The sequence below is a fragment of the Oncorhynchus keta genome, chromosome 36 (assembly GCF_023373465.1).
Source record: "Oncorhynchus keta strain PuntledgeMale-10-30-2019 chromosome 36, Oket_V2, whole genome shotgun sequence".
Classification (NCBI taxonomy): domain Eukaryota; kingdom Metazoa; phylum Chordata; class Actinopteri; order Salmoniformes; family Salmonidae; genus Oncorhynchus; species Oncorhynchus keta.
This window is the reverse complement of record NC_068456.1, coordinates 26,706,540-26,726,967: the sequence shown is the minus strand read 5'-3', so window position 1 is coordinate 26,726,967 and position 20,428 is coordinate 26,706,540. Positions and strand designations below refer to the sequence as shown.

At 43.4% G+C, this 20,428-nt stretch overlaps 2 protein-coding genes across 6 annotated transcripts in view; one reads left to right on the top strand and one right to left on the bottom strand.

Moving 5' to 3' along the window:
• LOC118369854 (leucine-rich melanocyte differentiation-associated protein-like) overlaps nucleotides 1-20,428 on the bottom strand; it is a 522,398-nt gene that overhangs the window by 452,821 nt on the left and 49,149 nt on the right. The window lies entirely within an intron of this gene.
• On the top strand, nucleotides 636-2,518 carry LOC127916539 (collagen alpha-2(IV) chain-like). Of its 5 annotated transcripts, none has more exons than XM_052498733.1 (4): nucleotides 636-1,002; nucleotides 1,102-1,227; nucleotides 1,327-1,407; nucleotides 1,939-2,518. In XM_052498733.1, the coding sequence occupies exons 1-4, from the start codon at nucleotides 636-638 to the stop codon at nucleotides 2,355-2,357; spliced, it is 993 nt and encodes a 330-aa protein (XP_052354693.1). In that variant the 3' UTR covers nucleotides 2,358-2,518. The 5 variants fall into 5 exon arrangements, with proteins under 5 accessions (XP_052354693.1, XP_052354694.1, XP_052354691.1 ...); XM_052498732.1 differs by lacking the exon at nucleotides 636-1,002 and adding an exon at nucleotides 1,489-1,623 and having other exon boundaries at nucleotides 1,085-1,227; nucleotides 1,669-2,518; XM_052498734.1 differs by lacking the exon at nucleotides 1,102-1,227 and having other exon boundaries at nucleotides 636-1,065; nucleotides 1,354-1,407.

Here is a 20,428-nt window from a genome sequence, read left to right as displayed (position 1 = left end):
AGAGGTATGAGAGGTATTGGAGAACTTGTTCTCAACTAGCCTACCTGGTTAAATAAAGGTGAAATAAAAAAATAAAAATAAAAAATTGGAGGCAGATGTATGAGAGGTAGAGGTATAAGAGGTAAAGATATTAGAGGTATGAGAGGCAAATCAAATCTAATGTTATTTGTCACATACACACAGTTAGCAGATGTTAATGTGAGTGTAGCTAAATGTTTGTATTAGAGGTATTAGAGGAATGAGAGGCAATAGAGGTAGAGGTATGATAGGTATAGGTATCAAATATATTGGAGGTATGAGAGGTATTAGAGCTATTGGAGATATGAGAAGTATGAGAGGTATGAGAGGTATGAGAGGTATGAGAGGTATGAGAGGTAGAGGGCGGCAGGGTAGCCTAGTGGTTAGAGCATTGGACTAGTAACCGGAAGGTTGCAAGTTCAAAACCCTCGAGCTGACAAGGTACAAATCTGTCGTTCTGCCCCAGAACAGGCAGTTAACCCACTGTTCCTAGGCCGTCATTGAAAATAAGATTTTTTTCTTAACTGACTTGCCTAGTTAAATAAAGGTAAAATGAAAAAATAAAAAAATTAGAGTTAGAGAAATTAGAGGTTATTGGAGGCAGAGGTATTAGAGGTATGATATGTATTAGAGGTAGAGGTATGAGGTGTTTGAGATGTATTAGAGGTATTGGAGGTAGAGGTATGAGAGGTGTGATCGGTAGAGATATTAAAGGTAGAAGAATGAGAGATAGAGGTATGAGAGGTATTGGAGGCAGAGGGATTAGATGTATGAGAGGTATTGGAGGTTTGAAAGGTATTGGAGGTATGAGAGGTATTGGAGGTTTGAAAGGTATTGGAGGATTGAAAGGTATGAGAGGTATTGGAGGTTTGAACGGTATGAGAGGTTTGAAAGGTATGATAGGTATTGGAGGATTGAAAGGTATGAAAGGTATTGGAGGATTGAAAGGTATGAAAGGTATTGGAGGTTTGAAAGGTATGAGAGGTTTGAACGGTATGATAGGTATTGGAGGATTGAAAGGTATGAAAGGTATTGGAGGATTGAAAGGTATGAAATGTATTGGAGGTTTGAAAGGTATGAGAGGTTTGAAAGGTATGAAAGGTATGAGAGGTTTGAAAGGTATGAGAGGTTTGAAAGGTATGAAAGGTATGAGAGGTTTGAACGGTATGATAGGTATTGGAGGTTTGAAAGGTATGAGAGGTTTGAAAGGTATGAAAGGTATTGGAGGATTGAAAGGTATGAAAGGTATTGGAGGTTTGAAAGGTATGAGAGGTATTGGAGGTTTGAACGGTATGAGAGGTTTGAAAGGTATGATAGGTATTGGAGGATTGAAAGGTATGAAAGGTATTGGAGGTTTGAAAGGTATGAGAGGTTTGAAAGGTATGAGAGGTTTGAACGGTATGATAGGTATTGGAGGATTGAAAGGTATGAAAGGTATTGGAGGATTGAAAGGTATGAAAGGTATTGGAGGTTTGAAAGGTATGAGAGGTTTGAAAGGTATGAAAGGTATGAGAGGTTTGAAAGGTATGAGAGGTTTGAAAGGTATGAAAGGTATGAGAGGTTTGAACGGTATGATAGGTATTGGAGGTTTGAAAGGTATGAGAGGTTTGAAAGGTATGAAAGGTATTGGAGGTTTGAAAGGTATGAGAGGTATTGGAGGTTTGAAAGGTATGAGAGGTATTGGAGGTTTGAACGGTATGAGAGGTTTGAAAGGTATGATAGGTATTGGAGGATTGAAAGGTATTGGAGGATTGAAAGGTATGAAAGGTATTGGAGGTTTGAAAGGTATGAGAGGTTTGAACGGTATGATAGGTATTGGAGGATTGAAAGGTATGAAAGGTATTGGAGGATTGAAAGGTATGAAAGGTATTGGAGGTTTGAAAGGTATGAGAGGTTTGAAAGGTATGAAAGGTATGAGAGGTTTGAAAGGTATGAGAGGTTTGAAAGGTATGAAAGGTATGAGAGGTTTGAACGGTATGATAGGTATTGGAGGTTTGAAAAGTATGAAAGGTATGATAGGTATTGGAGGATTGAAAGGTATGAGAGGTTTGAAAGGTATGATAGGTATTGGAGGCTTGAAAGGTATGAAAGGTATGAGAGGTTTGAAAGGTATGATAGGTATTGGAGGATTGAAAGGTATGAAAGGTATTGGAGGTTTGAAAGGTATGAAAGGTATTGGAGGTTTGAAAGGTATGAGAGGTTTGAAAGGTATGAAAGGTATGAGAGGTTTGAAAGGTATGAAAGGTATGAGAGGTTTGAAAGGTATGAAAGGTATTGGAGGTATTACAGTTAGAGGTATGCTAAGAGACTATGAGATCATGACAGCAGCCCTGGATTAACAGGGGGAGAAGGCTATTACGTCCAGTGGAACATTGTGTAGTAGTAATGTGTTATATTAGACAGAATGACACACTGAATATGTTATATAGAATAAAAAAGCTTTATTTTATAAAAATCCATGGTAACAGTTACATGATTTGATTTGTAATGAATTGTTCAAATACCTGGAAAGGTGATGTAGATTATAGATTATTATAGTTTACCCCCCCAAAAAAAGGGGGGAAAACTTGATCATTTAGTCAGTTCTAAAGAGGGAAAAACATAATTCAATAATTATTATTATGGGTCAAAGGTCAGAGTTTAATCATGGCACTTTTAATAGAAGACCCCCCCACCACACACAGTCGTACTGTGTGTGTGTTCACGTCTAACTACCCCTAAGTCTCTCCCAATACCAGAGAACCAATGCATTTTTCATGTAGTCGTAAAAGCACAGTCAGTGGCACCGCTAACGTCGTCCCACGCTAATTGACCAGGGTCCTTAATGCAAGACAGAGAAACAAGAGGAAGAGGAGCGACGCCACAAATCTGTCTCCTCAGCCTTTTCTCCCTAATGCAGCCATAAATCCAACCGCCACTGACGTCCCCACTGACGTCCCCACTGACGTCCCCACCGACGTCCCCACGACGTCCCCATCGACGTCCCCATCGACGTCCCCACTGACGTCCCCATCGACGTCCCCATCGACGTCCCCATCGACGTCCCCATCGACGTCCCCATCGACGTCCCCATCGACGTCCCCATCGACGTCCCCATCGACGTCCCCATCGACGTCCCCATCGACGTCCCCATCGACGTCCCCATCGACGTCCCCATCGACGTCCCCACTGACGTCCCCACTGACGTCCCCACTCGACGTCCCCATCGACGTCCCCACTGACGTCCCCACTGACGTCCCCATCGACGTCCCCACTGACGTCCCCACTGACGTCCCCACTGACGTCCCCATCGACGTCCCCACTGACGTCCCCACTGACGCCCCACTGACGCCCCACTGACGCCCCACTGACGCCCCCATCGACGTCCCCACTGACGTCCCCATCGACGTCCCCACTGACGTCCCCATCGATGTCCCCACTGACGTCCCCACTGACGTCCCCATCGACGTCCCCACTGACGTCCCCACTGACGTCCCCATCGATGTCCCCACTGACGTCCCCATCGACGTCCCCACTGACGTCCCCATCGACGTCCCCACTGACGTCCCCACTGACGTCCCCATCGACGTCCCCACTGACGTCCCCATCGACGTCCCCACTGACGTCCCCATCGATGTCCCCACTGACGTCCCCACTGACGTCCCCATCGACGTCCCCACTGACGCCCCCACTGACGCCCCCGCGATGTCCCCACTGACGCCCCCACTGACGTCCCCCATCGATGTCCCCACTGACGCCCCCACTGACGTCCCCATCGACGTCCCCACCGCCCCACTGACGTCCCCATCGCCCCCACCCCTATCGACGTCCCCATCGACGCCCCCACTCCCCCCACTGACGCCCCCACTGACGCCCCTCACGTCCCCACTGACGCCCCCACGATGTCCCCACTGACGCCCCCACTGACGCCCCCATCGATGTCCCCACTGACGTCCCCACTGACGTCCCCACGACGCCCCACTGACTGCGCCCCCACTGACGCCCCATCGACGTCCCCCACTGACGCCCCCCTGACGCCCCACTGACGTCCCCATCGACGTCCCCACTGACGTCCCCATCGACGTCCCCACTGACGTCCCCATCGACGTCCCCACTGACGTCCCCACTGACGTCCCCATCGACGTCCCCACTGACGTCCCCACTGACGTCCCCACTGACGTCCCCACTGACGTCCCCACTGACGTCCCCACTGACGCCCCACTCGACGTCCCCACTGACGTCCCCACTGACGTCCCCATCGACGTCCCCACTGACGTCCCCACTGACGTCCCCATCGATGTCCCCACTGACGTCCCCACTGACGTCCCCATCGACGTCCCCACTGACGTCCCCACTGACGTCCCCACTGACGTCCCCACTGACGTCCCCACTGACGTCCCCACTGACGTCCCCACTGACGTCCCCACTGACGTCCCCACTGACGTCCCCACTGACGTCCCCACTGACGTCCCCACTGACGTCCCCACTGACGTCCCCATCGACGTCCCCACTGACGTCCCCACTGACGTCCCCATCGACGTCCCCACTGACGTCCCCACTGACGTCCCCATCGACGTCCCCACTGATGTCCCCACTGACGTCCCCACTGACGCCCCCATCGATGTCCCCACTGACGTCCCCACTGGCGCCCCATCGACGTCCCCACTGACGTCCCCACTGACGCCCCATCGACGTCCCCACTGACGTCCCCACTGACGTCCCCATCGATGTCCCCACTGACGTCCCCACTGACGTCCCCATCGATGTCCCCACTGACGTCCCCACTGACGTCCCCATCGACGTCCCCACTGACGTCCCCATCGACGTCCCCATCGACGTCCCCACTGACGTCCCCATCGACGTCCCCACTGACGTCCCCACTGACGTCCCCACTGACGTCCCCACTGACGTCCCCATCGATGTCCCCACTGACGTCCCCACTGACGTCCCCACTGACGTCCCCACTGACGTCCCCATCGATGTCCCCACTGACGTCCCCACTGACGTCCCCACTGACGTCCCCACTGACGTCCCCACTGACGTCCCCACTGACGTCCCCATCGACGTCCCCACTGACGTCCCCATGACGTCCCCATCGACGTCCCCACTGACGTCCCCATCGACGTCCCCATCGACGTCCCCATCGACGTCCCCACTGACGTCCCCACTGACGTCCCCATCGACGTCCCCATCGTCAGATGTTTTCATTTCACTCATATCAGTTTTATTGGAATTCCTGACATCTGCATGATTCAGTAATATTCACTCTCCATAAAGTCCTTTTTGCAATTTTGGAGTGGATGGGGGCTCTATACTACAGATCAAATCCCTCGCTCCCATGGGGAACGACCAGGGGTGGGTATCGGAAAATGTAGAAAACCAGGGGCCCTGGCTGATAGATTGTAGTGGTTATCCAGTAACGGAGACTAACAGCTTAATCCGGGATAAATCGTTGGGCGCTCAGAGAGATGGTTTTATACAGAAGATGTAAATTGTGTTGTCAGAATCAGTCATCTTCCAGATGTGGGAGTTTAATAACAGGAGCCACTTAGTGGGAAATCCTGGGGGAGGAGTAAAGGAGAGAAACGCTGTTATCTTTACCATGCAAATCCTGGGGGAGGAGTTGAGAGCAGCTAGGTATCTCAGCTCCACTCCATGAGCATCCCAACTGGCACCCTATCGCCTTTCTAGTGCACTGTATGGAGAATAGGGTGCTATTTGGGACGTATCCTGACCATAAGAACCAAAACACTCCAACCAGCACTAACACTCCAACAAATAAACCTGCTGAATAAGGTGTTAGGGATTTATTAAGATGAAAACCACATGAAACTAAATGTGCATAGGCTACAGCTACAGAAAGGATTCAACATCTCACTCCCATCGGCTGTCGGTGCAAAATAAATAACATTCTGATATGATACACTGCATGCACAGATTGGTGTAGAAGCTAAAATCAGGAATTTTAAACATGATAAACAGGGTGTAAGAAAGGATATTCATAATCGTACAAATGAAGATACATGATGAGATACATGATGAAGAAAAGGTAATAGACATCTTGATGTTATTTCAATTATTGGTTCAAATTAAGTATATACACACTTGAATCTATCCCATTATAGTAGACCAGAGGAGTACATGAAATATCCCTGGTGTTCTGAACTGTAAATCAATACAGTTCAGTATGGATTGGAAAAATGTCTGCTGGTCTGCAATAATAGCCTGAAATCATTTAATTGTGTTTGTATGATGTATTTATGTGTTCACGGTTAGCCATGTGTGTGTTTGCTTGCATGTGTGTATGTCTGCATGCTTGCGTGCTTGTGTGAGGTGAGTGGGACTAGAGACTGTTGAGGCTTTAGTATGAGTGTCAGGCCTAGTTTGGGGCTAGCAGGTCAGGCCTAGTTTGGGGCTAGCAGGACAGGACGTCAGGCGAGCGAGTCAGGAGAGGGTACAGGGACCCCATTGGCCATACATCTAAAGTATATCACTACTGGAGGCAAATTCAGACTATTGCACTCCAGTCTAGCTTACTCCAGTCCAGTTATATGATCCAGTCCAGTCTAGTCCAGTCATAGGATCCAGCCATTCTGGGTTCATTTGTTGTTTTTTTCTTGATAAGAATAGTTCTATCCATCTTCCACCATTTGATATGTAAACAAATTAGTACAGTCATCTTCACAAATATCTGTCTGTAACAAGACTACCCACACCGTATTCTAACAAACACACAGCTATATTCAATAGCTGGTGTAAAATACCCACCAAGGCACAGAGGGAAAGTATCAGTAAAAATCTATATCAATTATCAATTGCACCTTAAAGCCACTCAATAACCCACCCCCACCACCCACTATAATTCCCTCTTCTTAGCAGTGAGTGACGAATCACCAGTTTCATCAGCTAATATCCAATGGATGTCTCTCCTCTAGAGAGAAACCACAGCCCAGCTTTCCTGTGTGGGGGATACGGGAGACAATAGAAGATAGGCCAGGGTAGAGAGGTGTGTGTGTGTGTGTGTGTGTGTGTGTGTGTGTGTGTGTGTGTGTGTGTGTGTGTGTGTGTGTGTGTGTGTGTGTGTGTGTGTGTGTGTGTGTGTGTGTGTGTGTGTGTGTGTGTGTGTGTGTGTGTGTGTGTGTGTGTGTGTGTGTGTGTGTGTGTGTGTGTGTGTGTGTGTGTGTGTGTGTGTGTGTGTGTGTGTGTGTGTGTGTGTGTGTGTGTGTGTGTGTGTGTGTGTGTGTGTGTGTGTGTGTGTGTGTGTGTGTGTGTGTGTGTGTGTGTGTGTGTGTGTGTGTGTGTGTGTGTGTGTGTGTGTGTGTGTGTGTGTGTGTGTGTGTGTGTGTGTGTGTGTGTGTGTGTGTGTGTGTGTGTGTGTGTGTGTGTGTGTGTGTGTGTGTGTGTGTGTGTGTGTGTGTGTGTGTGTGTGTGTGTGTGTGTGTGTGTGTGTGTGTGTGTGTGTGTGTGTGTGTGTGTGTGTGTGTGTGTGTGTGTGTGTGTGTGTGTGTGTGTGTGTGTGTGTGTGTAAGGTAGACAGGACAGGGCTGCAGTGAGAAAAGCTAATGGCTATGATTAATGACTGAGGGCCAGAGGAGCGCAGGGACACAGACGCTACATACATCATCCTCTCTCTCCCATCAGGAAAGGCACTTTCCAAGACCCGCTCTCTCTCTCTGGTAGAAAGGTAGAAAGGTAGAAAGAAAGAAAGGTAGAAAGAAAGAAAGAAAGAAAGTTAGAAAGAAAGAAAGAAAAGGTATAGCAATTAAGAAAGGAGGAAAGGAAGAAAGAAAGAAAGGTGGAAATAAAGACATAGAAAGGTAGAAAGGTACAAAGAAAGGAAGAAAGGTAGAAAGAAGTAAAGGTAGAAAGAAAGGTATAATGGCAGAAAGAAAGGTATAAATTGAGAAAAGTCAAAAGAAAGAAAGGTTTAGAAATAAAGGTAGAAATAAAGACAAAGAAAGGTAGAAAGGAAGGAAGAAAGGAAGAAAGAAAGGTAGAAATGTAGAAAGAAAGGTAGAAAGTTAGAAGAAAGGAAGAAAGAAAGCAGAAAGGTAGAAAAAATGTAGAAAGAAAGAAAGGTAGAAAGAAAGATGGAAAGAAATAAAAGGCATAAATTGAGAAAGGTAGAAAGAAAAGTAGAAAGGAAGGTGGAAGGGTAGAAAGAAAGGAATAAAGAATGGTGTAATGGTAGAAAAGTAGAAGGGTGGAAAGGTAGAAAGAAAGGTAGAAAGAAATGTGGAAAGGTAGAAAGAAACGTATAATGTCAGAAAGGTTGAAAGGGTACACATTGAAAAAAGTAGAAAGAAAGAAGGGTAGAAACAAAGAAAGGAAGGTAGAAATGAAGAAAGAAGGAAAGAAAGGTAGAAATGAAAGGTAGAAATGAAGAAAGGTAGAATGTAGAAAAAAGGTAGAAAAGCAGAAGGGAAGGTAGAAAGGTTGAAAAGTAGAAACAAAGGTAGAATTGTAGAAATGTAGAAAGAAAGATAGAAAGGTAGGTATAAAGGTAGAAAGATAGAAAGGAAGAAAGAATGGTATGATGGTAGAATGGTATGATGGTAGAAATGTAGAAGGTAGAAAGGTAGAAAGAAAGGTATAAAGAAATGTAGAAAGGTAGAAGGGAAGAAGGAAAGGTATAATGGCAGAAAGGTTGAAAGAAATAAAAGTATACATTGAGAAAGGTAGAAAGAAAGGAAGCAAGTAGAAATAAAGAAAGGTAGAAAGAAATGTATAATGGTCGACAGATGGAAAGAAATAAAGGTATACATTGAGGAAGGTAGAAAGAAAGAAAAAAAGAAACGTAGAAACAAAGGTAGAAAGAAAGGAAGAAAGGTAGAAGTAGAAAAAATGTAGAAATAAAGGTAGACAGAAAGGTAGAAAGAAAAGTAGAATGGAAGGTAGAAAAAAAGTAAGAAAGAACTATATAATGGTAGTAAAGTAGAAAGGTAGAAAGAAAGAAAGAAAAGGTAAAAATTGGGAAAGGTAGAAAGACCGAAAGAAAGGTAGAAAGTAGAAATAAAGAAAGAAAGCTAGAAAGCTAGAAAAGAAGGCAGTAAAAAAGAAAGGTAGAGAGGTACAATGGTAGAAATGTAGAAAGGAAGAAAAAATGGTAGAAATGTAGAAGGTAGAAAGGCAGGTAGAACGAAATGTAGAAATAAAGGAAGAAAGAAATGTATAATAGTAGAAAGGTTGAAAGAAAGAAAGGAATACATTGAGAAAGGTAGAAAGAAAGGTGGAAAGAAAGGTATACATTGAGAAAAGTAGGAAGTAAGAAAGAAATAAACATAGAAAGAAGAAATAAGGGTAGAAACAAAGAAAGGAAGGTAGAATGGAGGAAGAGAGTTAGAAATGAAGGTAGAAAGAAATTAAGAAAGAACGGTAGAAAGGTAGAAATAAATGTAGAAAGAAATAAAGGTAGAAAGAAAGGAAAAAGTGTAGAAAAAGAGAAAGAAATGTAGAAAGAAAAATTTAGAAAGGTGGAAAGGTAGAAATAAATGAAGAAATGTAGAAAGGGAGAAAGAAATGTAGAAAGGAAGAAAGAAGTGTAGAAACAAAGAGGTAAAGAAAGGTAGAAAGCTAGAAAGGAAGGCAGAAAAGAGAGAAGGTAGAAAGAAATGTGGAAAGAAATGTAGAAGGTAGAAAGGCAGCTCTTATTCCTCCAATATCTTTAATACATCTACCTATAATACCTCCAATACCTCATATACATTTCATACCTCTCATACCTCTAATACTTCTACCTCTCATACCTCACATATCTCTAAAACCTCTAATACCTCTCATTCCTCCAATATCTTTAATACCTCTAACCTGAATACATCTACCTCCAATACCTCTCATACCTCCACTACCTCTCATACATCTACCTCTAATACCACAACCTCTATTATATCTACCTCTAATGCCTATAATACACCTGCCTCCAATACCTATCATACCTCTACCATCTCTCATACCTCTAATAACTTTACCTCCAATACCTCTACCTCTCATACCTCTCATACCTCTAAAAGCTCTACCTCCAATACAGCTAATACCTCTCATACCTCTAATACTTCTCTTACCTCAAATACCTCTCATATCTCTAATACCTCTCATATCTCTAATACCTCTCATATCTCTAATACCTCTAACTCTAATACTTCTACCTCTCATATCTCTCATACATTGAATGCCTCTACCTCTAATACATCTACCCCTCATACCTCTAATACATCTACCTCTAATTACTCTAAAACACCTGCCTCCAGTACCTCTCATACCTCTACTTCTAATACCTTGAATACCTCACATACCTCTTCCTTTAATACCTCTCATACCTCTTCTAGTAATTCTAACACCTCTCCTACGTCTAATCCCTCGCATACCTCTACTTCTAATACCTTGAATACCTCTCATACCTCTAATCCCTCGCATACATCCAATACCTCTACCTCTAATGCATCTATCTCTAATACCGATCATACATCTCATACATCTTCCTCTAATACCACTCATACATCTTCCTCTAATACGTAATGTAGAAATAAAGGAAGAAAGAAATGTATAATAGTAGAAATGTTGAAAGAAAGAAAGGTGGAAAGGTATACATTGATAAAGGTAGAAAGGAAGAAAGAAAGAAACGTATAAAGATGAATGAAGGGTAGAAACAAAGAAAGGAAGGTAGAAAGGTAGAAAGGGAGAAAGAAAGGTAGGAAAAGGTAGAAAGGTAGAAAGAAAGGTTTACATTGAGAAAGGTAGAAAGAAAGGTTTACATTGAGAAAGGTAGAAAGAAAGAATGGAAAAAGGGTAGAAAGGTAGAAGTAGAAAGGTAGAAAAGTTAAGAAATAAAGGTATAAATTGAGAAATGTAGAAAGGAAGAAGTGTATAAATAAAGGTAGAAATAAAGGTAGAAAGAAAGGTAAACATGTAGAAAGGTAGAAAGAAAGTTAGAAACAAAGAAAGAAAGGAAGAAAGGTACAAAGAAAGGAAGAAAGGTAGAAAGAAAGAAAGGCATGCATTGAGAAAGGTAGAAAGAAAGGAAGAAATGTAGAAAGGAAGAAAACAATAAAGGTATTCATTGAGAAAGGTAGAAAGGTAGAAGGAAAGGAAGAAATGTAGAAAGGAAGAAAGAATAAAGGGTAGAAACAAAGTAAGGTAGAAAGGTATACATTGAAAAATGTAGAAAGAATGGTAGAAATAAAGTTAGAAAGGTAGAAAAGTAGATGCAAAGAAATGTAGAAAGAAATAAAGGTATAAAATGAGAAAGGTGGAAAGGTAGAAGGAAATGAAGAAATGGAGAAAGAAGGGTAGAAACAAAGAAATAAAATAGTAGAAAGGTAGAAATGCAGAAAGGTATAAAGAAAGGAAGAAAGAAGGTATACTGGTAGACAAGTAGAAACGTAGAAAAGGGTAGACAGAAAGGTAGAAAGAAATGTAGAAAGGTAGAAAGAAATGTAGAAAGGTAGAAAAAATAAACATAAAGGAAGAAAGGGTAGAAAGGTAGAAAGAAAGGTAGAAGTAGAAAAAAGTACAAAGAAAGAAAGGCAGAAAGTAAGGTAGAAAGGAAGAAAGGTTGAAAATTTAAAAAGGTAGAAAAGTAGAAAGAACGGTAGAAAGAAAGAACGGCAGAAAGGTAGACATGTAGAAAGGTAGGTAGAAAGAAAGAAAGAGCGAGAGGGAGGGAGAGAGAAAGAAAGAGAAAAGTTATAAGCCTTATCTGCTCCCCATCCAGTCCTTTACACAGAGGGATTGCGTCTCTTTCTTCTGGTAGGGGAAATAAGTGACAGAGGTGATAAGGTGAACAAGAAAATGGCGTGTAAAATAGCTGGGAGATATTCTGAGAGAGAACAGGCGAGGGGGAGTAGAGAGAGAACTCTGTGAAGCTCCCTGATTCCAGGCAACTTGACTCTGATCGCATGCTGAAGCCATTTTTCCAAGGTCTTATCAGCCATATGGCTCACCCTGTTAACATGATTTATTAGGTGAGGAAAAGTGCACTGATAAGTTTTACAGGCGTTTCCCTGCATAGGCAACCCACGGTGTCAATAACTAAACTCAGGCCACCTTTAATGAACACTTTTGGTACTGAAGGGGTAACATTTATTTATGAGTCACTATAATATTACACTGTGTAAAAGAATATCTCCCCTTCTCACGCACCAGGCAGACAAATAACAATGTCTGATTCGGAACAGAGGTGGGAGGGAGCACCAGATCATATCCATTATGTCAGGGGCTCCACACACACACACACACACACACACACACACACACACACACACACACACACACACACACACACACACACACACACACACACACACACACACACACACACACACACACACACACACACTTCCCTTTAACACAACACTGGTGTATTTGTGCTTAATTGAAGCATTCAGCTGTTTAAAATGTACAACTAACACAAAGCCAGTGTGGGTTTATTTATGACCAATTACAGCCAGCGTTGTTAGGGAGTGAAGGAGGCCCATTATCTCTCCCAGATCCCTTTGATTATAATTAGTTGGTGTGTTCATGTTTTGGGTTTACATGCCTGATTTAACAGGAAGGAGGCTGCTAATTAATTCACCATTAAAAACTGCATATGCTAGTTACCCAAAAACAGAACAAACAAACCTTGAGAAGAAACAGGGAGTAAAAACATGAATGTCAGAACACTCGAACACACTCCTGCTACTTTGTATTAGTGTCTGCCATCAGCCCTGGATGGTTGTATAAGTGCAGAAAGAAGTACGAAAATAAAACATCCATGAAGTTAAGGCATTTTGATTTAAAAAATGTCTATCAGCACATTGTGTTTTTAAGCCAATAAAACACCTACTATGGTAATCACGCTGTCTTTGATATAATAGGCCTGTTTTGAAACCGCCCTCTTGGAGTTTGGCAACATAAAGGGAGAAAGTAACCTTTATTTAAGGATAAACAGAACAGGCACTAACAGTTCACTACAACGGCAAGATGTTCTTGTGCTGCGTATCTGGAACGATAACTCACTCATGACAATAGCCAAGCTAATACAATGTGTTACGTTTAAGAAACATGACTTATTTTACATGGGAGAGAGATCTTAAATAAAAGCATATTCTCAATTTTTGTAATGAAATTCTCGAATATTAAAAAACTATGCTGACAACAACAACAAAACATCTAAATGTCAAGACCTTCAAAAGCTGTAAGACATTCCTCATATCCAAACAGCTTTCACAACAAGTGTAAGACATTCCTCATATCCAAACAGCTTTCACAACAAGTGTAAGACATTCCTCATATCCAAACAGCTTTCACAACAAGTGTAAGACATTCCTCATATCCAAACAGCTTTCACAACAAGTGTAAGACATTCCTCATATCCAAACAGCTTTCATTCAACAAGTTTCACAACAAGTAAGACATTCCTCATATCCAAACAGCTTTCACAACAAGTGTAAGACATTCCTCATATCCAAACAGCTTTCACAACAAGTGTAAGACATTCCTCATATCCAAACAGCTTTCACAACAAGTGTAAGACATTCCTCATATCCAAACAGCTTTCACAACAAGTGTAAGACATTCCTCATATCCAAACAGCTTTCACAACAAGTGTAAGACATTCCTCATATCCAAACAGCTTTCACAACAAGTGTAAGACATTCCTCATATCCAAACAGCTTTCACAACAAGTGTAAGACATTCCTCATATCCAAACAGCTTTCACAACAAGTGTAAGACATTCCTCATATCCAAACAGACATTCCTCATATCAACAAGTGTAAGACATTCCTCATATCCAAACAGCTTTCACAACAAGTGTAAGACATTCCTCATATCCAAACAGCTTTCACAACAAGTGTAAGACATTCCTCATATCCAAACAGCTTTCACAACAAGTGTAAGACATTCCTCATATCCAAACAGCTTTCACAAAAAGTGTAAGACATTCCTCATATCCAAACAGCTTTCACAAAAAGTGTAAGACATTCCTCATATCCAAACAGCTTTCACAACAAGTGTAAGACATTCCTCATATCCAAACAGCTTTCACAACAAGTGTAAGACATTCCTCATATCCAAACAGCTTTCACAACAAGTGTAAGACATTCCTCATATCCAAACAGCTTTCACAACAAGTGTAAGACATTCCTCATATCCAAACAGCTTTCACAACAAGTGTAAGACATTCCTCATATCCAAACAGCTTTCACAACAAGTGTAAGACATTCCTCATATCCAAACAGCTTTCACAACAAGTGTAAGACATTCCTCATATCCAAACAGCTTTCACAAAAGTGTAAGACATTCCTCATATCCAAACAGCTTTCACAACAAGTTTAAGACATTCCTCATATCCAAACAGCTTTCACAACAAGTGTAAGACATTCCTCATATCCAAACAGCTTTCACAACAAGTTTAAGACATTCCTCATATCCAAACAGCTTTCACAACAAGTGTAAGACATTCCTCATATCCAAACAGCTTTCACAACAAGTGTAAGACATTCCTCATATCCAAACAGCTTTCACAACAAGTGTAAGACATTCCTCATATCCAAACAGCTTTCACAAAAGTGTAAGACATTCCTCATATCCAAACAGCTTTCACAACAAGTGTAAGACATTCCTCATATCCAAACAGCTTTCACAACAAGTGTAAGACATTCCTCATATCCAAACAGCTTTCACAAAAGTGTAAGACATTCCTCATATCCAAACAGCTTTCACAACAAGTTTAAGACATTCCTCATATCCAAACAGCTTTCACAACAAGTGTAAGACATTCCTCATATCCAAACAGCTTTCACAACAAGTGTAAGACATTCCTCATATCCAAACAACTTTCACAACAAGTGTAAGACATTCCTCATATCCAAACAGCTTTCACAACAAGTGTAAGACATTCCTCATATCCAAACAGCTTTCACAACAAGTGTAAGACATTCCTCATATCCAAACAGCTTTCACAACAAGTGTAAGGCATTCCTAAAATCCAAACAGCTTTCACAACAAGTGTAAGACATTCCTCATATCCAAACAGCTTTCACAACAAGTTTAAGACATTCCTCATATCCAAACAGCTTTCACAACAAGTGTAAGACATTCCTCATATCCAAACAGCTTTCACAACAAGTGTAAGACATTCCTCATATCCAAACAGCTTTCACAACAAGTGTAAGACATTCCTCATATCCAAACAGCTTTCACAACAAGTGTAAGACATTCCTCATATCCAAACAGCTTTCACAACAAGTGTAAGACATTCCTCATATCCAAACAGCTTTCACAACAAGTGCAAATAAGCTCCAAAACAATTAACAAATCATTTGCAAGTGAATGGGATCTGAGGAACACCATAGAATAGGTTAAACCAAAGCCGGCTCTTTGAAGCCCTAACATGTCCTGTTCAACCAGGAAAAGCCATGTTGAGGTCAGTAGAGACAAAAGGGTTGGTTCAAAGAAACCATGTCAATGAGTGGCAGGATTCATTGAGGTCACCAAGCAAACACTTCTCTTAGAAGAATACACACACACACACACACACACTACACACACACACGCTACTCTAAAAGTGAGACTCCAATCCACATTTTCCACACTTGTATGTGGAGCCAATTGTACACATTTCATACACAACAGATGAAAACACCGTTCCACGCAGGCAACTTTATGTATCAAGTTTGCTATGATTGTGTGTTCATGTTAATATTCTATAGTAGCCAGCATCGTTGTCCTTTTTCAACCCATTTCCCTGGATGTGTTCTACAGGCTGTAATGGGCCCTCCAATGCTAACAGTCATGTTCTGGACAGCTGCGCTTTTCCAAGACAAACTCAGTCCAGCAGACTAGCTCCTCCTCTCTCTGCAGACCAAAAGATAAGCAGTACACACACACAGAGACGCCACAGTTGCCATCTGCTAACAGACATAGGGAAATGTTTGATGAATATTTCACCTCTCGGTTCTGGCTGTTGCTCAAGTGTCACCTTCCACACTCTGTCCCCTGTACCTCTACCAGGGGTCCCTCTGTCAGGTGGGGAAGAGGAATCATTTAGGCACATACACACACTAATTACAGTGCAGCCAGCCCAGCGTGTGTGCAGCAGGGAAATTTGGAAATTGGCCAGAGTGGAGGTATTTGAGAGTTATGTGAAGAAATGGAGGCCTCATCCTTAAATTAGTGAGATCGCAAACACAATTCACATCACACACCCCTCATTCACATCACACACCCATCATTCACATCACACACACCCCTCATTCACGTCACACACCCATCATTCACATCACACACACCCCTCATTAACATACTCAGCCTTTCCCGGTTGGTAGCGCACGCACGCACACAGTAGATTTTATCATACCATATTTCAGCTAAATCTAGAATGCCATATCACTAGGTAGACTTTGTCCCATACCTCAATCCAGAGATTGGCGAACCAACAGGGTAGTAATCTGATATCCTTGTTCATTCCCTGTACTCCTGACATATGTGAATATGACACACACTGATTGCATCATAGCCATTCCTGGATCTGAGAAATACCACAATATTTGTGTCATCCCCCATAACAGTGTGTACACCACTGCATCACACAGCTTCTCTATCAGCCGCTGTCTCTGTTTCAACTCACACACACTGGCTGCAGCACCTGTCGCTGTCCTGCCCTCATAAAGGATGAAGATACTAGAGAGAAGAGGGAGCAGCGCTGTGTTTCACACTGCGTCCTCTGAGTGAGACGACACATCATGCCAATCACCAGCCCAGCACGCCGACCTGTCACACACACACACACACATGGTGACAGAGGCAGTGACAAGACCGAAGGGAGGCCTCTATAGCATGCATGGCCCCCACTGAAAAACACACAGTAACATAACAACGACCCAGGACGATCTGTTAACTCATCCCATTCACTCACTGCGTGTCAGAGTCATCTCCAGCCACCTGAGACATGCTACAAGAACATACAAAAAACACAACCTCATTATTCATTTTCCTCAGAGAGATTACACATTCCCGGCCATTTTAGAGACAACGAGACGACAGAGTCTACAGATTGAGGGATCGGCACGGTGGTGCGGTGGTCGCTACAAGGCTCGGCATGGCGTTTTGGGCACGCTGTTGCTCAACATCAAGAGAAATCGATGGCGGCTCCGCGGGGGCAGAGAGGCCCTCAGAATGAGAGGAGGATAGAGAGGAGCTTTCTTTCTCTCTCTGGGTCTGTTTGAACTCATTTTCTTTGAGGGCGGTTGGCCCCTCTGCTCAGCCCCTCAGGCAGCTCTCTCACAGCAGGCCCTGACAGCTTGACACATTGACAGCTGCCTCTGAATGACAACTGATTTGTACAAATTTCAAGCCTTATAAAATGACCTGTCACAACAACGGCATAACAGAGCTCAGACCCAGCAGGTAATTCAGAAGAAGAAGGGGGGGGGGGGAGGGCTTCCTCCTACTACTACTACTGACATCCTTGACAGAGAGGAAGCTAGAGAGAGAGAAGAGGAGGAGGTGAAGGGAGGAAAGGGACAGAGTCAGGGATGGAGGGAGAGAGAGAGAATCCATGGTTCCTCCTGCCAAAAAAAACATCTCCATCCAGCCAGTCATCACCTACTCTTCCTCCGGTCAACTTTGAATAAGAACCAGAGGGCCTTTTCTCATGGCCATGGGTAACCAAACGTCTCATTACAAAATTAGACAGAGCGGATTGAGAATAGGGCGAAATGGGGCTGAAACACGCAATTTTGTTTAACACCGACATTAATGTAGCGTAGCCACCTGCTACTGGCAGGATTATCACTAAGGTGGTTTTTGCCTCTCCTCTCCTCCCAGAGCCCTGACTGGGTAAATGAGCGAGGCCTTTTTACGGTATTTAAACAATTTCCCAGTGTGCACCACTGTGCCGCCCCCCCACTAGCTTTCATCTGCTGCTAATGGAAGTCTGGCAGGCAGGAGAGGCAGACAGGCAGGAAGGAAGGAGAGGCAGGCAGGATAAGCAGGAAGGTAGGCAGACAGTAAGTCAGGTAGACAGGCGGGGAGGCAGACAGTCAGGAAGACAGGCCGGAAGGCCGACAGGCAGGCAGCTAGGCGTCATTAGCAGTAAATCCTTACCAGAGCTATATTTTAGGAGCGACATAAACTTTGAGAGAGAAGGGAGGGAGGGAACAGAAATCGATTGGAGTGACAAACAAAAAAATAGCTTAATAATTCTAAATGACTTGTCTTTCTGGGTCAGTTGGATGAAGGCTTGTTTGTCTTTGCCAGTCAGTGCATCTGCCACTGAGGATCCTTATGAATCAAATTGTATTTGTCACAAGGCTATATACAGGGGTATCAGTACAGAGTCAATGTGCGGGGATACACGTTAGTCAAGCTGTAGAACTTTTTGAGAATCTAGGGACCCCATGCCAAGTCTTTTCAGACTCCTAAGGGGGAAAAGGTTTTGTCCTGCCCTCTTCACGACTGTCTTGGTGTGTTTGGACCATGAAGTAGAAAACATTGATCAAGCCAGCTACAGGGGAAACATTGTACCACATCAATACATTTTCAGACCCCTAATTTCTCTGGCTTTATCTGTACAGTAGCAGAGTACCTACTACTGGCCTAGCTCTGTCCCAAACCACTTCTATTGGCAAGTAGGCAAAACCTTTCTCCTAATCCCCTATTGGAGAGTACCCACCCCTGTACTAAAGTTGCCCTTCCGCACCCTAACCCCTCAAAGGGCTCTGTCCCTGTGCAGCCCCATGCCCCACCGGTCCTGCTGTTTGATTAAGACTCAGTCCCACTGCTTTATCCCTGGCTGTACAGGACCCCGGCTGGGACAAAAAGCCCAGGAGGGATTATCACTGCCCCTCCTACGCAGCCAGTCCATCTGTCACTGAGATCAAAGGCACAGCTCAGCACGAGACGGGCCATTTAGGGCTGGTGTCCCTCCCTCCCCTCCTTGCTATTCTAATGCCAGGAGGAGGGAGAGAATCAACCCTCACCTATTCAACAAAAAGGACTGATGTATTGTTGGGCTGCCATGTTTATAAAGTCACTGTCATATACCACTCAACAAGCTGCATTGAATCTGGAATTGGCTAAATCATGATGGAACAATGTTGAACGTCAGATGGAGGTAGTTAATAACTTGAATGACTCGAGCTCGATGAACGTGAGTTGTCCTCGGAACTAACAGCTAACTGGTCAGATAATAGTAAGTTATTCATAACAGTAACTACCTGTAATCTTATCTTGCCGTATTACAATACATGGCTTCCTGCCAGTCGGAAATGCATTACAATGGCCAACAGCCCAACAAGGCTACATTAAATGATGGAATTGTCACTTTTATAGAGTGCAATTAAAATAACATGTCACTTTGCTGAAGGAGGCTCATATAACCTTTAACAAGTTCTGATTTAGCCTTTATGGCCCTCCATATTATCTTATCACAGCTTTATAATCCTGCCTGGAGGTAAAGGCTTGAAAGGTTTCCAGAACCATTATGTTTATGCAACATTAAACACATGTTAGTACTCATAAATGTATATTAGGCCTACAATCACACAAGAGTCCTTGGAAAGGTATAGATAGACCATATCCATACCAGGATGATTCAATGCAAAGGTACACTACTAGGCAAAATACACAAACACAATCATATGGAACAACGTGTTCAACTTTGGAGTTTAACTAGGGAATATACTTTTCGTAGCTGCTGTTGTTTACACCAAATAAATTGACAATACTTCTATCATAATCAAGTCCAGTGCTTGTAGTGTAGACAGTTAAGCAGTGAGATCATATTTGATGACAGATATGGTTACATCTTGGTTATGTGGGAACATAAAGCTGGGAACCCTGACATGGCGTGGAGACGAACAGAGGGCCTTAAATAACGTAACACAGGCCCTTTGTGACATCAGGCCACCAGGAAGACAGCCTGTAACCTCCAACACATCTCAACACACAGGACCTCCCAGATATGATACATTGTCCATGACACACACTGCCTCAGAAACACTGTCTCAAAAACAGTCTTCCCAGAAAGGGAGAGAAACCAGCCCAATAGTCACACACTCATTAAAGGGACTGAATGGTTCTTATTATGGCATCTGAGGGCCAGCTGAACCAGTGCGCAGAACAGAGCAAAGGAGAGAGAAGAGGATATATGAGAGAGGAGAAGAGAGCAGAGGATATATGAGAGAGGAGATCGGAGACAGGAGAAGAGAGCAGAGGAGAGAGGAGAGGATATATGAGAGAGAAGAGGAGAGAGGATATGAGAGGAGAGCGGAGAGAGGAGAAGAGAGCAGAGGAGAGAGGAGAAGAGAGCAGAGGAGAGAGGAGAGGATATATGAGAGAGGAGAGCAGAGAGAGGAGAAGAGAGCAGAGGACCCGAGGCTCCTATAAAGTTTATTTAAAATTTCACATTGCGTCCACCTTTAAAACTGCCTCTCTCTAGCTCTCTCTT

What these genes read in the sequence shown, in the direction of transcription:
- LOC127916539 (XM_052498731.1), top strand. Translation starts at nt 636, where the DNA reads ATGATATGTATTAGAGGTAGAGGTATGAGGTGTTTGAGATGTATTAGA. An exon ending in AGGTTTGAACGGTATGATAG is followed by an intron (nt 1,021 to 1,641) that starts GTATTGGAGGAT and finishes AAGGTATGAAAG; the next exon opens with GTATTGGAGGTTTGAAAGGT.